Consider the following 18766-nt stretch of genomic DNA (forward strand, 5'->3'; position numbering starts at 1 on the left):
GATTCTAAAGGAGATGAACCCAGAAAGAGAGGAAGATAAAGGTTCAGTTTTTGTTCCGGGAGAATGATAGATTTAACGGTGTTAGTTTGCTGTAAAGTTATTGCCAGATGTCAAAATATAATTGAAGGCACAGGGTTGGCACTGGGAATTCGGGAACAGGTGATTTACTTCCCAGAAACACTACACAATTAGCTCTGAAATTTATGCAGACATATACTTACTGAGAGAGGCGCCAACTGATCTCTGGGTTTGCAGAGCGCAGAGTTTTGATGGGTGTGGTTAATCTTTCCCACGCATCCTCACTGTCCTTGATTAATCCCATAAGACCCAGTTGTCAAAGGAATAGACCCAATACCTCTATTATAGCCATGTCAGCAATCCCTGTGCAGCAGCAGCAGCACCCAGAAGTCAATGACGGTCAACAGCGCTTAACGGGCGACTCTTTCATTCGACCCCATTTGAGGACCTTGTCTCCTTATCAGCCCATTTTGCCATTTGAGGTATTCATTCTCAAAACCCCATTTTGCTTTTACACTTTGTGTGCATGTTTCTAAAAAAATGCTTGGTGTTCATCAGACTGGTCACTGGGATGAGCTTGATTACTAGTATCTTTTGTGGGATTTACTTGTATGTAAGTTAAACTGGTGGAAATGATGAATTTTATTATGTTAAACTTGTTTGTATCGAATGATTTTGGTATATAATGATTGGTTTGGCTGGTGCCAAAGATTTCTCTCAATTGGTATATAATGATTGCTTTGGTATAAACTTTTGTGTGCATGTTTCTACAGGTGTTGTCAGCCCGACTTGGAAGGAAGCCGGAAGACATCATCAAATTAGATGCAAATGAAAACCCTTATGGTCCTCCTCCCGAGGTAAGTCATATCTTCCACTGTGCTTCCTCTTTTTGGAAATACTTATTGCTATTTATGGTTCTTGTGGAGTTATTTAGTTATTTCGCTCCAGGTTGTCCTAAGTAGGAATCATTTGGATCTTTCATACATTATGTCCTGAGTTCTAGTTTATATTGCCTGCAGGTCTCTGAAGCTTTGGGTGCAATGAAATTCCCATATATTTATCCAGATCCTGAAAGCCGTCGCTTACGTGCTGCCCTTGCAGAGGATTCAGGCCTTGATGCTGAATATCTTCTTGTAGGATGTGGTGCAGATGAACTCATTGATTTGATCATGAGGTTAGAAATGTAGTTTCATGGGTTCTTCTACCACTCTAACTCCAAACCGTTTATGCATATATCAGTCTTTAATTCTTTATTTCCTTTGTGGAAGATGTGTGCTTGATCCTGGTGACAAGATTGTGGACTGCCCTCCAACGTTCACAATGTATGAATTTGATGCCGCAGTCAATGGGGCATCTGTCATTAAAGGTACATACAAGCTTATTTCTGTTGGCTACATTTACTTAGTTGTATAATGCGTCGTTCTCATCCCCCTTATGAAGAGAAAAGTGAGTTTGGTACTTTGATTTGTGTGATTGATCTACATATTTTATTATAACTTTGCAGTGCCGAGGAAATCAAACTTTAGCTTGAATGTAGAGGCCATCTCAGATGTAGTTAAACAAGAAAAACCTAAATGCATATTCCTAACTTCTCCGAACAATCCAGATGGAAGGTAATCACAAATTATTTCTGTGCATGTTGTCTTAAGCTTGTGCTAGAAATTTGAAATCAGGACCGATCCGCGGTTTTATATTATATGGTCTGAACTATCCAGATTTCCTCCTGTGCGGTTTTTAATATTATAGTGGTATGAGGGTGAGGATCATAGTCCAGTATTGAACTGACTAGGCATATGACTCAATGTGTAAAGCTGTTTGTGAAAGTTTATGTTGCCTGTCACTGGCCTGCAGCTTTAAGTTTGTAGGGGAGGTTGTTAGGGAAGATAATTTAAATTGGGTGGTATTAAGGAGTTTGCTTCCTGTTTTTATGAAGCCATGAGCTTCCTCAAAAGGTTGATATGAAATAGGTTTTGGCACTAGCAGAGATGTATGGGGGAGAAATTAGTGGTTTCATGAACGCTACGCTGGAAAGGGGGTGAAGGGATGTTAGGAGAAAGTGGTCTTCTATTTAGTATGCCGTCAATTTCGGGATGTTTCCTATTTAGCTTTTTAAAGCTGTGGCTGAGAGTTAGTGTTTGTGTGTGTGTGTATTTTTTTCCTTCCTCTTTTTATGAGATTTTGCTTTAGCTTACAAATAGGGATTTCCACAGGTTTACTTTTTGTGGTAGATTAAAGTGTAGAAATTTATCCTTGTTCTGCACATGTTTTTAACCTAGGTTTGTACTGTATAATTTTGGGTCGACTTTGATAGTCTTAAATTTTGTTTCTTACTGAAAAAAAATAACAACAGGCTTGGCCTGATTAGTAAGTGAAATACATTATCGAGTATGTTGATCTCTTTCCTGGTCAAATCTTAAGACAATTTGGTTACAATAAAGCTGGAGAAGGAAACTTGCTTACTAGTTATTCACATCTTTTAGCCTGGATTGTATCCTCAAGGGTTTATTCACATCTCTAAGCCAGGGTTGTAGCCTGAAAGGCTTATTCTTTTAATAAGAGGCATAGACTGGTCTATCAAACCTGAAAATTTCATATTTGCGTAAACAAACGAAAAAGGGAAAATTTCCTATTTGAAGGGGTTGGAATTGAATTTAAGATTAGTAGTCTGAGTCGTAAGAAATGTTAAGACATTCAGTTTAGAGATAGAATTGGATTTCCTTTTTGGTTCAGTAAAATTTGATACAGAGCACAGTGAATTGCGTCCTCTGGCTTTAGACTACTTTGATTCAGTATGGTCTTTGGACTTGATGATTACACAAGGTTAATAATCTTAAAGATAACAAGCTTGTTTTGTTGAATATTCTACCCTATGTTTATATGTTACTTTTTTGCTACAGCATAATCAGCGACGACATTCTCTTGAAAATCCTTGAGCTTCCTATATTGGTTGTTCTTGATGAAGCATACATTGAGTTTTCTGGACTTGAATCAAGGATGCAATGGGTGAAGAAATATGAGAATTTAATTGTTCTTCGAACATTTAGCAAACGAGCTGGTATGCTTAAATTCCTTGTTTTGTTTTTGATAACTCATTTATGTGTTGCCTTGTACATTTTCCTGCTTCGTAGTATTGACCCTATTATTTAGAATTTGATGAGAACCAATGTGCAGTTGATTTACCATATTTTGAATCAAAGTTAAAAAAAAATCCCTCTACTCTATTGATTGGACACTAATGTTTGGATTTACAGAACAAATTTTTGGTACTAGTAGTCTATGCTGTGATTCAGTTAAAAAAACGAAAAAGAAAATCTTGATACAGGCTTCACTTGATTTACTTCATCATTAATGGATAACTTTTTAATTCTCTTCAGTATAGCCTATGTTAGCTAGTTTACGTCATTTAGATGAAGTACAAATATAGACAATTTGAGAAGTTGTTGGTGTTCTCTGGGCTCTGAGATCTATCCAGTGTGGTAGAGAAGGTGATCAGTAGTGACTAGGACCCACATATGAGGTTTGCAATTAAATTGGCTAATGACTGACATAATTTTGTCCCCATTTTTTCAGTTTTGCAGTTATCCGTTTCAGATACACACACACACACACAATCCTTTTCAGATACGGGCGTCCGTATCTTTTAAAAAATGTGGATGATGAACGCTGGCCTTTGGATCATCTTAAAACAACTTAAACGGATGCAATCTTTTTATATCCATAAACTCGTCTTCATCCCCTCCATCTTTACTCCTCCCCACAATCGTCACCCACTGTCTTCGAATTTAACGGCGAGGGTCTCCCCATTTCTGGCTTTGGATTGTGAGAGGTTTAGCGGCATGGAGTTGGGTGGAATTGGCCAGGAATGTTTTGAGTGGTGATGCATGTTTGGGTCCAGAAATCTGCACGTCACCTGCTCGACGTAATGTCTGAGTGGATTTCCCGTCTGGGTTTGGATTTTGGGGAGGAGGAGGTGGAGGACGAGTTTGAGTCGTCGTCGACTTTAGGAGGCAGCCGCTGAGTCTAGATGGTGGGGATGAGACGGTATATGGGTGTAAAGGATCACATCCGTTTAAGTTGTTTTAAGATGATCCAAAGGCCAGCGTTCATCATCCGTATTTTTTAAAAGATACGGACGCCCGTATCTGAAAAGGATTGTGTGTGTATATCTATAGGTAGTATTATTTTTTAGTATCACTTGTTGTAAAATGATATATCTATTGGCAATGGGAAAATTCTGTAGGCTTAGCCGGGCTTCGGGTAGGATATGGAGCATTTCCCTTGACAATAATTGAATATCTCTGGAGAGCAAAGCAACCATATAATGTGTCAGTTGCTGCTGAAGTTTCTGCTTGTGCAGCATTGCAGAATCCCACCTACCTTGAGGTTATGCTTCGCTCTATTTTTCCATGCCTAAGAAACTTATGTAAGGGAGATATGATTTGAGTAGACTCTAGCAGGTTTTGGTACTTATTCTCCATATCTAATATGCATTGCAAAAACACCAGAATGTGAAAGATGCTTTACTGCAAGAAAGGGAGAGGCTGCTTCATCTTCTTAAGGAGCTGCCATTTCTCAAGCCTTATCCTAGCTATTCCAATTTCATTCTGTGTGAGGTCACATCCGGAATGGATGCTAAGAAACTCAAGGTATTTCCCTTCACATTATTTCCATCCTCGTAGTTAATTTCTGGTTTGGCTTCCTGTTTATTGCAATCCTCCCAATTCATGGCGTTTTAGCTCTTTAGTAGTTAAGTAATACTAGAGACAAGAGTAGAAATGAATTCAACTATGTGGACCTGTGGATAACTATAGAACAAAATTGCATTGATAACCTTCTACTTTTGACTCAACTCATTTATCTGCATCCTGTATCTTCTGTTTAGTTTTATATTGCATTAACTTCATAATTGTATGGACTTATTACTGTCAATGGCAATTTTGCATACAGTGGTCTTCTGGCCTTAGAAGAAGTCGTGTCACCATTGTAGCTATGCTCCACAAACAACAATGAAATGAAAGCTTTAGGAATTAAGGTGAAAGAAAACTTGGAATATTCGTGGCATTAGTAGCCTATGTTTAGAATTCATATTCTTTGTTGGTTAAGATCTGCAAAGCCAAAAGTTATCTAATTTAATAGATAACAAGTTTCAGTATATCTAATCTGGAGAAGATAGTTGAATGTGTGAAGCTTCATTTATTAGGTATGATACATGTGTTAGTAAAGGCGCTGGTGCTTTGAACTTCATCTTCTCCAGATTACCACAGTGCCATACCCTACCCCATGAGAGCCATGCTTCTTAGTTGAATTATGATAAAACTGCTGGTTTAGTTTTCTCCATTCCCATATACTAAGTTTGACACCATAATTGCCTAAGAAAGGTTATCCACGTGTTATTCACCTGAAGCTTTTTGTAATGTTGAAGTCATGCCTCTGTGTTCCTTTTGGACGTCTATAGTAACCTTCTTCGTTTGAAACAGGAGGACCTTGCAAAAATGGGTGTGATGATTCGTCATTACAACAACAAAGAGTTGAGCGGTTATGTTCGTGTATCTGTTGGAAAGCCTGAACACACAGATGCCTTGATTGATTGCCTCAGACGCTTATCTTAATCCAGCACTTTTTTACGAAGATTTTGCGCCAACAAAGGTTCGTACCTCTCAAATGGATATGTGGAAGAGATTTAATTGTAACCATTTAAGCAGTTGATTGCGGAGAATAGAGATGTCCGTAAACAAGGATAGTGAAGGCATTTTCTTTTTACCATGTCTTGCAATCTTGCATGAAAGCACTTGCGTCTTGTCATATTGAGTTTTATACATGACAATTTATCAACTTTGATCAAGTACTAATCACAATCCGGGAAGTATTTGGCCTCAAATGGACTCCGGTTGGTCCAGTATATGCCACACCGCTTTGCCAATAGTGCAATATTATAGTAGTGGACTTTGAACATTGATCAGCCCTCCTGCTTTGGGATTCAAAGAGAATTCCAGTTTTTCCAATGGATCTTGTAGCCCCGCTCTGAGAAACCCCACCAGAAATTTCCCATATGGCAGCATTAATCTCATTGCATATATTCTTTGGGAACATGAAACCTGCCATGGGATATGCCGGAATTGCCGACACCACCGATTTGAGCCGCACTTCTTCCCAGAGGGGGAGTGGCATCCCTCTTTCCAGCCTTCAGTCTTCCTGTCTATCCTTTCTTTGATGTAGTTCAGAGCTTCTTTTTTGGATTGCTCCAAATCGTAGGCAAGCATAATGTTATCGTGGATAAGTCTCTTCGGCACAAAGCCGTTCTGGCTTTGCCGGTTAGCAAGGACTTATGACAACAGCTTGTAGGAGTTATTGCATAGAATGATAGGCCTGAATTGGGATGTAGTTGCCGGATTTCAGAACAATGTGATTTCGCTTTATTAATGAAGACTTGACCTTCTAAGAAGCATTTAGACAGAAAGTTGTTATGTAAAACTGTGCCATGTTGAAGACTAAACCTTCTAGGAAGAAGTTTTTTTTTTTCGGTTTTAAAATGTAGAAAATCATAAGAAAAAAAAAAAGGGCAACTGATTTGCGAGATACTGTTATGATTTTTTCCTCTACGGTGGTTGAAGCCAGGAAGAAGTTTTATTATCTGCATGCAAAAGGGTATTTATCTAGGAAAGTAGGAATAAATCTAGCTAGTGACAGTAATCAGCATTTCCTACTTTCCCTAGTTATATATAATTGTCTCATGGGCTGTACTAGTGCTTTTACAATCTGCATACTATATATAGAATTATAGATCTGCAATCATAGATGGACCTGAAAATGACAAGAGCACTGAGAAGTGTTAATGGTGGGTGGGGACGTGGGGTAGTTGAAGACTTGAAGCCAGGGGTGGTTGAAGACTTGAAGCCAAGGGTTGTTGAATAATGGATGAATGCTGTTTGTGATGTAAATGGGGGAAACTGTATATATAGATTGAAAATGCTGTTATGGGGGAAACTGTACAGATCGCACTGAAAATAATGCTTTGTCTTAATCTCTTCCCTTGTCTATATCTCCAGATAGCTCTATCAAAAGCTCAATAGCTTCATCACTTGATCAGGCCTGAAAAAACATTTCAAACACTCAACTTGTCAATCATCAATTCACGACTGAGGATACTTAGCTTGTTGAGGTTTTGCAGTAGATCGAGTTTCACAATACCATCAAGGTATTTGGTTCCTTATTTTGATTAATTTAAGAGTTCAACTATATTTTGATTATTTTCTTAGGTTAGATTACGGTATGTTAATACATGACATATATCAGTTTTATCCTAAAGTTGTAAAATGAGTCATTAAATTAGTAATATTAATCTTCAAAGTTATGACATAAGTCTTTAAATTAGTAATATTAGTCCTCAAAGTTGTGACATGAGTCGTTTAAGTTATAGAAAAATTCAGTTACAATATTAGTCCTCAAGTGGTAAAATGTGTGCTTCAAGTGGTAATTGAGTCCTCAAAGTGATAAACAAAAGTTGATGTTACCCTAAAGTTGATGCAATTTTGAGGACTCAATTACCACTTTAAATAAGATATTTTACCACTTGAGGACTAATGTTGTATATAATTTTTTTTACAACTTTAAGGACTCATGTTACAACTTTGAAGACTAATATTACTTAGTCGAGATAAATGCACTAAACCCTAGACTGATTTTTAAGCAACATGACAAAACTTTGATGAGTTGATCTTAGTTTTCAATATGAAATTCAAATGAGGATCTCACTTAGATGTAAATCTCATGAAAGAAGGCTAAAGACACGGAGACCTAAGACAAAAGAAACAAAGGAAGGAAAGTTGGAAACACAAACTTCTTGCTATCGTCCGTGAAAAAGCATGAAATGCACATGCATGATTTATCTAACTACCATGGAATCATGTTGGCTTTTCAATGTCTTCACTTGTTTTTCAATTGAACCAGCTCACACACTTGGACTCATATCCTAAGCCGAAAAATTATTAAAAACAAATATATAACATTGAGTCTCCAACTCGATAACTCGCTAATTAATCTACGAATCACAAGCCCTACATTCAGATATAAAATGGGTACGACTCATTGGTACCCTCCGTAACTACACATGCGAGATCAATAGGTGGGTGCACATGCCACGAATCCACAATCAGTGCCATATACACTTTATGCTTCAATGATAGCGGGACTCGCTCACTAAGATATGATATTGTGATCAACAAAAAAAACATACCAATCTCCGGAGAAAGAAGACGAAGTGGTATAGTCACTACAATGTGTATGTCAATCTTCCTAAAGACACCAATTAATTAACTGAACGAAGAATTGCCTCTCAAGGAAAGAAGAAGGAGCACAAGAAATTAGTCTGGTTTCAGTGGTTTGCCGTAAGATATGGTAATGCCAGATTTGGTCATCACGTACGTACATGATGAGCTCACAGTTCAAAGCAACGAACAATTAAAGAAATGATGATCAAGACTGATCATTAATTCATTAGCAGCATAATATATCATGTTGCTGTAATAATTTATGCAATCATTTACACGTTTATGTTTATCTAAATCAATATAAATTAGGTAACGCAAAGCCATGATGGGTGTTGTCAATATATATCTCCATCATTTAGCTAAAGCTTAAAAGCTCATATCATCCCTTGGTCTCAAGCTCATCTTAAACACTCAACTATTGTCAATCCCCAGTTTCCCGTCTTCATCAAAAAAGTTGTAAGGTAGAGTTTGCCAATATCATCAAGGTGCGTAATTATTTTGTTAATGACGGAGTGAATTCTGCGAGTAGTGTCAATTGTTGACCATAGTTGAGAGCGGCAGCAGGCCGGCCATGGCAACTCTGAGAATTTCATCTATTCGGCCACTACTACAAGTTCCGGCGGCCTGCAGCTTTGATAAAACCCAATCCCAAAAGTTCACTAATTCCTTGGGGTATAAGCATACACTCACTTCATCGTTCTCCTTAGTTGAAAGACACAAACCCTCATTCAAGGCATTCACCACCATATCATCATCTTCTATTACTACTGAGACTGCAAATAACCCATCTGCAGTACCACAAGTTGAAACTCAGACCCAAGATGAGAAATTTGACTGGTATGCCCATTGGTACCCGTTGATGCCAGTTTGTGACCTTGACAAAAGGGTGCCGCATGCAAAGAAGGTTTTGGGCATTGATGTGGTGGTGTGGTGGGACAGAAATGAGAGTGCATGGAAGGTGTTTGATGATGCATGTCCTCACAGACTGGCTCCATTATCTGAAGGGAGGATTGATCAATGGGGAAGGCTGCAGTGCGTTTATCATGGCTGGTGTTTTAATGGCTCCGGTGACTGCAAGTTCATCCCTCAGGCACCTACCGACGGTCCTCCGGTAATTAACTTTCCAATGACAACCTTGAGTTGCTATAGATCTAGATGAACTTGTTTTGTTGTGTGCCAATAATCTATGCAATGCATGAATTTGGTTTTGGCCTCAGACATGTTAATTATGCAGGTTCACACATCTAAGAAAGCATGTGTAGGTGCTTATCCAAGTACTGTGCAGAATGGAATAGTGTGGTTCTGGCCAAGTACCGATCCTCAACACAAAGACATTCTTGCAGAGAAAAAACCTCCCTACATACCAGAAATCGATGATCCAACGTTTACTTGCGTGATGGGGAATAGAGACTTCCCTTACGGGTAGGCGAACTTAAGATTTTTGCGTTCCTGGCCTGTTCTAGAAAAATCATAAAATTTGCTAATTAAATTTTTAATTCTTCTTCCAGGTATGAGATATTGGTTGAAAATTTGATGGATCCAGCTCATGTTCCATACGCACATTATGGAATAATGCCAAGTCAACCACCGGATGGTAGAAAATTAATTGTGAATCATCTATATTGGCTATCAATAATTCTTATGTAGGACGTTTACAAAACCTTCTGTATCTTTTTCCTTGACAGTGAAAGCTGACAGAGAAGGGGGCAGACCAATTGATTTATACGTTCCTAAGTTGGACATAAATGGTTTCACCGTAGAGCACCAGAATTCGGGACAGAGTAAATTTGTGCCACCATGTGTGTTTTATACATCTTTCTTTGGTCCGATTGACAACAATAATGGGGCTGCTGCATCCTCGGGAATATCGTATGGTTTTCTGCAGATTCCAGGTGACAAGGTAGTAGATTTATGCTGAATGATTTGTTTAGGTAGAGCTGATTCTATAATTGTTTCTTCATATATAGAAATTTTCAGTAATCACATGCATGTGATACCTCCTTGTACTGATACGACAATGTTATCGTTATCATTGGCGGTAAAGACTAAAGAGTCATTATTTGGATTACCTTAGTTGCATTATAAGTAATACTCAATCTAGCTATGACATGCTTCTAAGTTTATGAATAAATTGTTGCAGAGTAATAATTTTTAATTTTTTAAAAGTAAAAATTTTATAAAATATAATTTAAAATTATAAATCATGGGAGATATCGATAGTGGGCATAAATACCTAAACACTAACATTACAGTGCATAAAAACCAATAGGGTTCAATTGTAACCTAACATATTAAATAACACTCGAGACATTCTTACAACCAACCTCAAGAAGAAACAATAGTAAACTACATATTAGTTACTAACTAAATTTCAGTTTACAAATACATCTTTTATACAATATCTTACACATTTAAGGACAAAAATTAACAAATTAGGACAAATTAATATCTATATGTCATCTGTCACTACATGTTTTACCAAACTATCCTTCACTAGATACTCTACTGCTACTGTCTGAGAGATGTGCTACTGCCTGCTGAGTAAGAAAGTATTACTGCTGAGTAGGAAGGTGCTACTGCCTACTGCTGAGTGTGCTACAGCCAGTTCTATTGCCGATTGTGAAACTAACTGCTATTGCCGACTGTGAAGCTAACTGCTACTGCCGACCATGAAGTTAGCTGCTACCGCTACTGTTTAGATCATTATTGAAATGTTGCTACTGTCAAATTGCAAAGCTATGGATGTTGCTGCTTCTATTGTTTAATTCACTATTGTGGTGCTGCTATTGAGGAGGTTTATGCTGCTACTGAGGAGGTTTATGCTGCTATTGAGAGAGAGATAGAGAAAGAAGAGAGAGACCTCATTATTTCAGCCACATTATTCCACAACTCAGTAACAGTGATCTTAGATCCAACACAAGATTACAAGGCCAAATTAAAGCGTCCACCTCCTCGATGACCAAAACCTACATAGTTCGAAACCTCACAAATCAACACCGGAATTCCGCAAAAATAAACTTAATCAACTAATCCGACGACATTGGCATATGAAGAATGTTCTATTGCCTCAAACACAGAGGAGCTTAGGCTACTTACAGATCTCGCTGGCCGACAAAGTCAAGCTTGGGCTTCATCAGAATCACCACAACCATGCCGAAGCGATTTACGATCCATGAATTTATGGATCATGGTTGATGATTTAGGGAAAGCTAGAGAGAGAGAGAGAGAGAGAGTAGATCAGTGAGGTGGGTGAGGAAAATGGAGACTTAGTGGCATCTTTGTAAATTTATGGTGAAACCGAACATTTTCGTCATTTCGACAGTAAAAATTCAAGTCAGGCCAGTTGTTGGTTATGGGATTGGGTTCCTATCGTAATTGTCTAAAATTATTATAAGTGGGTTTTTTGTGTTTATAAATTTGGTCATATGCTATTATATAATTTTCTCAAGAAATAACCTCCCCACGCACTATATATGTACTAAGAACGCCAACATATATAAAGGCAACCTCTTTATTACATTAACAACAAGAACTAACCGACATTAAAACCAATAATCATTAGAAACGACGCCATTAACGAGACGACCAAACGACATCAAACCTACCAAAACCCTAAATCCTCGTTGAAAAGGGAGATTTTAACTTTCACTTACGAGGAGGATCATTAAACTCTACCAAAACAAACTAAAAAATAAAAAAATAAAAACAATCCTGGGCCAAAGGGACTTAAGCCTAACCTAAAACCACCCAGGCCCAATAAAAGATCTGATTAGAACTGATTCATTCTCTCCCGAATCATCTGTCATCGCATCACCATACCTTCACCCTGGCCACCACCACCCTACTTGCACTGAACCTCGCAGCGCCTCCTCCATAGCTCGACGACCCGTCGAAGTACCCACCACGACTCCAAGGAAAGAACCGAAGCCGGAAACCTTCAGAACATCCCCAACTTCCATTGCATCAAAAGCCAAATGTGATGCCCTAATACTGATCCAACATAACATCCTTCCGACAGCCAAAGATCGTCTACGCAACTGTCACACCCCAAACTCAGTGTCGGTGGATTCCAATCACTTAACGTCGAATCCAAGGCGTGAGCGAGAAAAATAAATAAAATAAACTAAACTGAAATATTTCCAGATATGGTCGAAAATAAAACATTTGTAATAACAAAATCTATTACAACGATAAAATAGGTCTTGCGGTCTACCTCACTAGAAACTTTTCTAACCTTTTTCTATTTTTGCACACGTCAGCTAAGCATCACAATTAGACTTATCAAAAGACCTGTCATATCTCGTACTCACCTGAACAAGAATCTATAGGGTGAGCTTTCGTTAAGTAGGGTCAAGCCCCTTAAGGTTATTCTTAAAAATTTTACTCATTCAAGTTATCAACCAATAATATATATATATATATATATATATATATATATACCAGATCTGAAGTCACACCTCAATTTTCGAAGGATAAAATTTCAAAAATTTGGGCATGATAAAACTCAAAATCTAAATATCCCACAACCTGCTCAACAATTTCCAAACTAAAAACATATACTGGAAATGTAAATGTCAATAAGCTCATCAACCGAGTTAAACATTATATCTCCTTAATTACATCAACTTCTAAAAATCTAGTAATAAACTATTTCACTCACATGAGCTTAAAAACAACTGCCATAAAATACAAATAATGTATAACGTCTAAAACCCAGCTCCTAAGCCACTGCCTCAACCCTGCTGATCAATAGCTGCAGGTCTAACCCCTACACCATGAATTGGTGCACCGGGTTGTAAACAACAAACCCGGTAAGCTTAAAAGCTCGTATGAGTAACTCTTAAAATAAAATCTCAATCATTTCAACATCACATAAGATAAAACTGAAAATTCCTGCATTAATACTTAATTCAGGAATCACCTAAAAGCAAGAGAACACAACAATTCAAAATCACTCAAAATCATAAATGAAACAAATAATTAAAAGGAAAAGCAACAATTCACAATCAAACAAATCATAATGAAATCCTGCAAAAAGGCTTAGTTCAGGAAATATTTAAACACGAAATTTTAAATGACAACATATAAGAGCATCACATAATCATTTCTTAACTCTTACTTATGAGTTCGTCAACGCATAGTCATCCCTCATAAGCAACTAGACAAACTCGTACTCATGGGTTCGTCAACACATAGTCATCCCTCATGAAGTACCAACATACTAGAGCTCTATACTGACCGTAACTAATCACCCGGCCAAGGCTTGGTTCCCGGTCCACCACTAAGGCTCCTAATCTAATGCACACAATCACCACTAAGGCACACATCCACAATTAATGCACACAATCACCACTAAGACACACATCCACAACTAATACACAAATAACCACATCAATAGAACCAGACAAGCGACACATCACTATAATATACCTTTTCACAAAAGATATATATATACACACCTATAGATTTTCTCACAAGAATAATCTACCAAGAACTAAAGATATTATAGTCACTAGAACCTTAAAAATAATCATTTAAAAAAGAAAACTTGTTTTCTCTTACCTATAAGCCGTTGGCGATTAAGTTCATATATTTTAAAACAAACAAAAGGAAAACATAATTTTTAAATCATTATCATCATCACAATCATCATAATCATCAATATTTTCATCAACATAGTCAATATCATCCTCATCGTAATAATCATTATTATCATCATCAAAATAATCATTTCATCTTCATCATAATTATCATATCATCCTCATCATCATCAAAATAATCATTATCATCATCATAAATAAATAGGACACAAAGTGGACCTTGGTGAGATTTTACTCACCTAAAAATCCCGCTGCGTGTTCACAAAAGAAACTCAAGAACCAAGCTCAACACACTTCATAGTCACATATAATTACACAAATAATAATTTAATAACCACTTAAACAAAAAGAACATTTCACCCTTAACAAGCCTTAACCCATGATTTGCCTAAAAAGGGACAACCTTCTTCTGAGACGTCGAACACTTAACCACCTTCCCCCGCTGCCTAACTTTGGATTCTCCTAGCTCAACACTTCGCACAAGTCTACAATAACATAGAATCTAACAAGCAAAACTTACTCAAACTTGACCTAATCTCATAATATATCAACATGCTCACAACAACAAGAACTAGCTAACCAAAGTAACTGAACCTACACACCTTGCCCAACGCGCCGCCACGCGCCACCACAGGCAGCGGCGAGTGGGCCCCACGCGCCACCACGAAACTCGTGAATTTAGGCAAACTCAAAACATCAAACTTGTAGATTGAGAAGAAGGGAGCATCTTTTATACTTGAGGTTTGAACCAATTTGGCTGGAATCGTCCGGAATCGTCCACAACAAAACCGGTTGCCAAGGCGGCCTCAAATCGACTTCTAGACCTCAAAACGAGGTGAATGGCAGCTTGAAACGTGCTTAGAAGGAAGAATGCTTCAAGGAATGGGCAACCTCACCTCCAGTCGCCGCTGTTCACGGCCGGAAAGTCGCCGGGTCGAAGTCGGGTCGGCCACCCTCTTTGTGGTGTTCAATTCTCTCAATTCCGAGTCGAGTCGTCCTCACCCACCTACACAGGGAGGACCACGCCAAGAAGAGAAAGAAAACCTGACCGGTGCCGGCGTCCAGGTCGGTCGGAGGTGGCCGAAAAAGCCGGGTCAGGTCAACATGGTCCGGGTCGGGTCAGGAGAAAATCCCAGGTAGTGAAGGTGAGGCAAGAGAGAAGGAGAGAAGAGAGGAGAGAGGGTTTCTGGAAAAATGAAATGGAAACCCTAAACTTTTGTTATTTAACCCAAAATTTTCGTAAAGCCATGCACTTCTGCTGACCATAACTTTCTCATACGAAGTCCGTTTTACGCATGCTACATGTCTACGAACTCGTATCATCGTGCTCTACAACTTCCGTGAAGGAAGTTTTCTGAGAAACCCAATAGATTAAAAAGTCAACTCTTGACCCTTCAAAGTAAAGCATTTTCAAGGAAATAAAAACTTGACTACTTCCAGTCCACTCACTAAACCATAAATCAATACAACTCTTACTTAAATAATTTCCAAAATAATATTAAAAACTAATATCAAATTTCCGGGGTATTACAGAAGCGAACGCCACAACTATGTTAAAGTGCGGATACTGGCTCAAATCAACTCCGGCAGAACTGATTGCTTTATTGTTCTTGCTGGTTCCAAACAAGAGCTCCATCTTGAGCTTCTTCTCGCCGGTAGACTCGACGGAGATGAGTTTTGAATCCAGGATTGAAATTCTTCTAGTTTTTGCAGTTTTTTCAGCGTTGGACCTTCTTCTTCGATCACCTTGGCATTTAACTTGATGGTAATGGCGTCCGGAGTGCTAATGGCATTTGAGGATGGAAGAAGAGCTCCCATATGCAGCCGCTAGAGATGATTTGAGCTGGCGTCCACACTTTAACATAATTACGGACGTCCGCTTCAGATCCGCCCTATATATAATAACAATACGAAATACGAGGAGCCCTTTTAGTGAGGACTCTTAAGTTGAGAACTTTTCGGTTTATGATTTAAAAGGCTTATTTTTCTATCACATTTTGACATCTCATCCGTTCAGTTTTTAGGTTTATATGAGTAGATCGTTTCTACAAATTTTCAGCCAAATTGGTGTTCGTTAAGATAACAAACTAGATCAAATTAATGGACGAACCAAATCTGTCAAATATGAACTGTTTAAGTTCATAATTGATAAATCACACTCATGAATGCCTTAACAATTTTTAATATAGCTGAAAATTTGGATAATGATCTACTAATAAATACCTATCAACTGAACGGTCAAAATGTAGATATAAGATTGAAGGGTGAGATAAGCCGAAAAGTCCTCAACGTAAAGGTCCTCATTAGAAGGGATTCCACGAAACACGTATGCAAATGACCTTTCTCCACTCAATTTTTGATTAGTTAGACCACATATCAAAAACAAGAGAGCCTACACGTCCCATACCGTGTACTTTACCAACTGGGGGTGACTCTAGATGCCTCGAATATATGATCTAACTAGCAGAAGGGCTTCCATGAAACACGTATGCAAATGACCTTTCTCCACTCAATTTTTGATTAGTCAGTCCACATATCAAAAACAAGAGAGCCTACATGTCTCATACCGTGTACTTTACCAACCGGGGGTGACTCTAGATGTCTCGAATATATGATCTAATAAATAGTAATATCTCAACTCATACTTGTTAGTGATATTGCTTAACCTCGATCACCAAGCCGAACAACTCTTTAGCCCACATGACAAGTAGTGATCACCAAAGTCGCAAAGCTCGCTCTATTAGCCCACATAACATTTGGGTGTTTAGGCTCAATATACTTTTCTCTCACTCTTATTCTCATCTCTCCACCATCACCACTCTCAAATGCATTCTCAAGAAAATACCCCACAATGCATTTTATATGTCAACGAGTATCAATGCTCGTATTATAATATCCAACACATACATGCTTTTATGGTAAGCAATAACAACAATCATATAAATCAATGATTACACATGCTTTTATCGAAAAGAATAACTTTCAAGAGTTAATTAATCAATCAATGACACACAATTCTCCGATTTCAATCATAACTCTATTTAATCATTTGAATAGAAAAGGTTCCTTGAGAGACTCTACTTGGAATCCGAGTGTTAGATTCGATGCTAAATAAACTTAGTAACTCAGCGACACGCATTTTGAAATCTTTATTCTTTTGTCTCTCAGACTGCCGATAGTCATTTAGTCATCATATCGCATGATTCGCATCCTTATTCCAAGAAAGTCGTCAAATGATTTGAGTCAATGTGATCAAATTCCTGAAATTGCTAAGGACACCCAAATAAATCTCTACAAATTTCTCCTTATCATTAAAGTTGATTATGCCATCATTCTAATTCCAGTTTAGACACTAAACCCAACTTCAAATAGAAGACAATCCCAATATCTGAAATTACTCTCTACACCCAAAGCTCTAATTTTCACATCTCATTAAAGCTTGGTCACCCTTCCCACACACACATACACACATCCTCCTTTTTGCGGAGAGAAAACGAGAGTCAGTGAAAGAAGCACCATAACTTGGTTCAATTATATGTATATCTATAAAATAAATATGGTAACTTTGTTGTCAGTATTGTAAATTTGGTTCAATTAAATTGTATTATTTGTTCAAGTAGTTATAAATGAATATACGATATACATGTTGGTACCATAGACAACCCTTTGCTCATATCTTTTATCTTCATTTTCTTTTCATTTATATATTTTGTAGGTGTTATCAGCCCAAAGTAGAGCTCTTGTAGTTTTTTTCTGTGTTCCGGTTAGTCCAGGCAATAGCAGATTGATAACAACCTCTCCAATAAACTATGGCGTTTGGATGAAGATAATTCCACGATGGATACATCACTTTGGATTCAACTTGCTTTTAGATTCAGATATAAATTTGCTTCATCTTGAGGTCACTTCTTTCCCTTTTTATTATCATTAATTTTCATCTTACACATAATAAGTAACAAAATTAATTTTTCTGTCGTAATAAACGTGAAACTCATATAGGAAACTTTGGTTTTGGAAATTGAACCACAACCTTGGTGGAATGCGGACTGTTTTAATTTCAATTTACTTGGATAGCTTCTAAATTTAAGCTTGATTAAGTTGATAGAGGGTCATGTTGTATACATATTTTGGAATGTTGGCACTATGTTTCTCTGCATGCTTAGTGAGTGCCAATATATAAAATGCCAATATATAGTAAGCTTGATTTCTAAACTCTCAGCTGATGATGGATCAAAAGTTGTATAGAATGCCGAATTGAAATTTGTTTAGTCCTTGTGGTTTGAAGTCGACATCTGTTTAGTCCTTATGGTTTTATTTTAATCTGAATAGTCTTTAAAGTCATAATTTTTCAACCAAATAGTCCTTATGGTTTTATTTTAATCTGAATAGTCCTTAAAGTCATGATTTTTCATCCAAATAGTCATTTCGACAATTTTCTTAGTTAAAGGTCATAAGGACTATTTGGATGAAAAATCATGACTTTAAGGACTATTCAGATTAAAATAAAGGATTCAGCTCGTCTGCAGTAACTGCATGGGAATTTCATAAAATCACAATCCTCTAGATAATCTTATGGTCAGAAAGCTGTCACATCAACTATTATCAGAATTAGATGTTTTTTCTCTAACTGACGTTAAAACCGATTACTTACCCTTCACTTCTTCCTATCTAAAGAACTCATGTTCTTAACCCAGCAAAATCAACATCACCGTTTCCTCGATCGAACTCATTCAACAAAAACCCATTCAATTCCAGTTTGGGTGGTGATCGCAAAACCCAACAAATTCTCATCAATAAACTTCAACCACATCTACATCAAAACCACACCACGTCTGAACCAATCAAAGCCCTTCTTCTTCCTCATATCATTTATCATACTCA

General features: G+C 37.6%; 2 protein-coding genes across 2 annotated transcripts in view; both read left to right on the top strand.

Annotated features, from left to right (window-relative positions):
- The first annotated feature begins 237 nt into the window (after nucleotides 1–237).
- LOC101311613 (histidinol-phosphate aminotransferase, chloroplastic-like) lies at nucleotides 238–5865 on the top strand. The gene is made up of 9 exons (XM_004307077.1): nucleotides 238–500; nucleotides 792–875; nucleotides 1038–1192; nucleotides 1287–1384; nucleotides 1523–1631; nucleotides 2916–3073; nucleotides 4259–4401; nucleotides 4524–4664; nucleotides 5496–5865. Exons 1-9 carry the CDS (start codon nucleotides 270–272, stop codon nucleotides 5625–5627), a joined length of 1251 nt encoding a protein of 416 aa, XP_004307125.1. The 5' UTR covers nucleotides 238–269; the 3' UTR covers nucleotides 5628–5865.
- Nucleotides 5866–8666: 2801 nt separating this feature from the next.
- The window catches only part of LOC101311904 (protochlorophyllide-dependent translocon component 52, chloroplastic-like), an 11611-nt gene continuing 1511 nt past the window's right edge, over nucleotides 8667–18766 (top strand). The window contains exons 1-5 of the mRNA XM_004307078.1: nucleotides 8667–9396; nucleotides 9520–9707; nucleotides 9794–9879; nucleotides 9971–10185; nucleotides 17601–17786. Coding sequence (XP_004307126.1) covers nucleotides 8857–9396; nucleotides 9520–9707; nucleotides 9794–9879; nucleotides 9971–10185; nucleotides 17601–17786 — 1215 coding nt within the window. The 5' untranslated portion in view covers nucleotides 8667–8856. The remainder of the gene's footprint in view (nucleotides 9397–9519; nucleotides 9708–9793; nucleotides 9880–9970; nucleotides 10186–17600; nucleotides 17787–18766) is intronic.

Source organism: Fragaria vesca, linkage group LG7 (assembly GCF_000184155.1).
Source record: "Fragaria vesca subsp. vesca linkage group LG7, FraVesHawaii_1.0, whole genome shotgun sequence".
Classification (NCBI taxonomy): domain Eukaryota; kingdom Viridiplantae; phylum Streptophyta; class Magnoliopsida; order Rosales; family Rosaceae; genus Fragaria; species Fragaria vesca.

Coding starts and splice junctions, on each gene's coding strand:
- LOC101311613 (XM_004307077.1), top strand. CDS start 270: ATGGGTGTGGTTAATCTTTCCCACGCATCCTCACTGTCCTTGATTAAT. Junction 1,385..1,522: donor TGGGGCATCTGTCATTAAAG/GTACATACAAGC, acceptor ATAACTTTGCAG/TGCCGAGGAAATCAAACTTT. Junction 4,402..4,523: donor AGAATCCCACCTACCTTGAG/GTTATGCTTCGC, acceptor CAAAAACACCAG/AATGTGAAAGATGCTTTACT.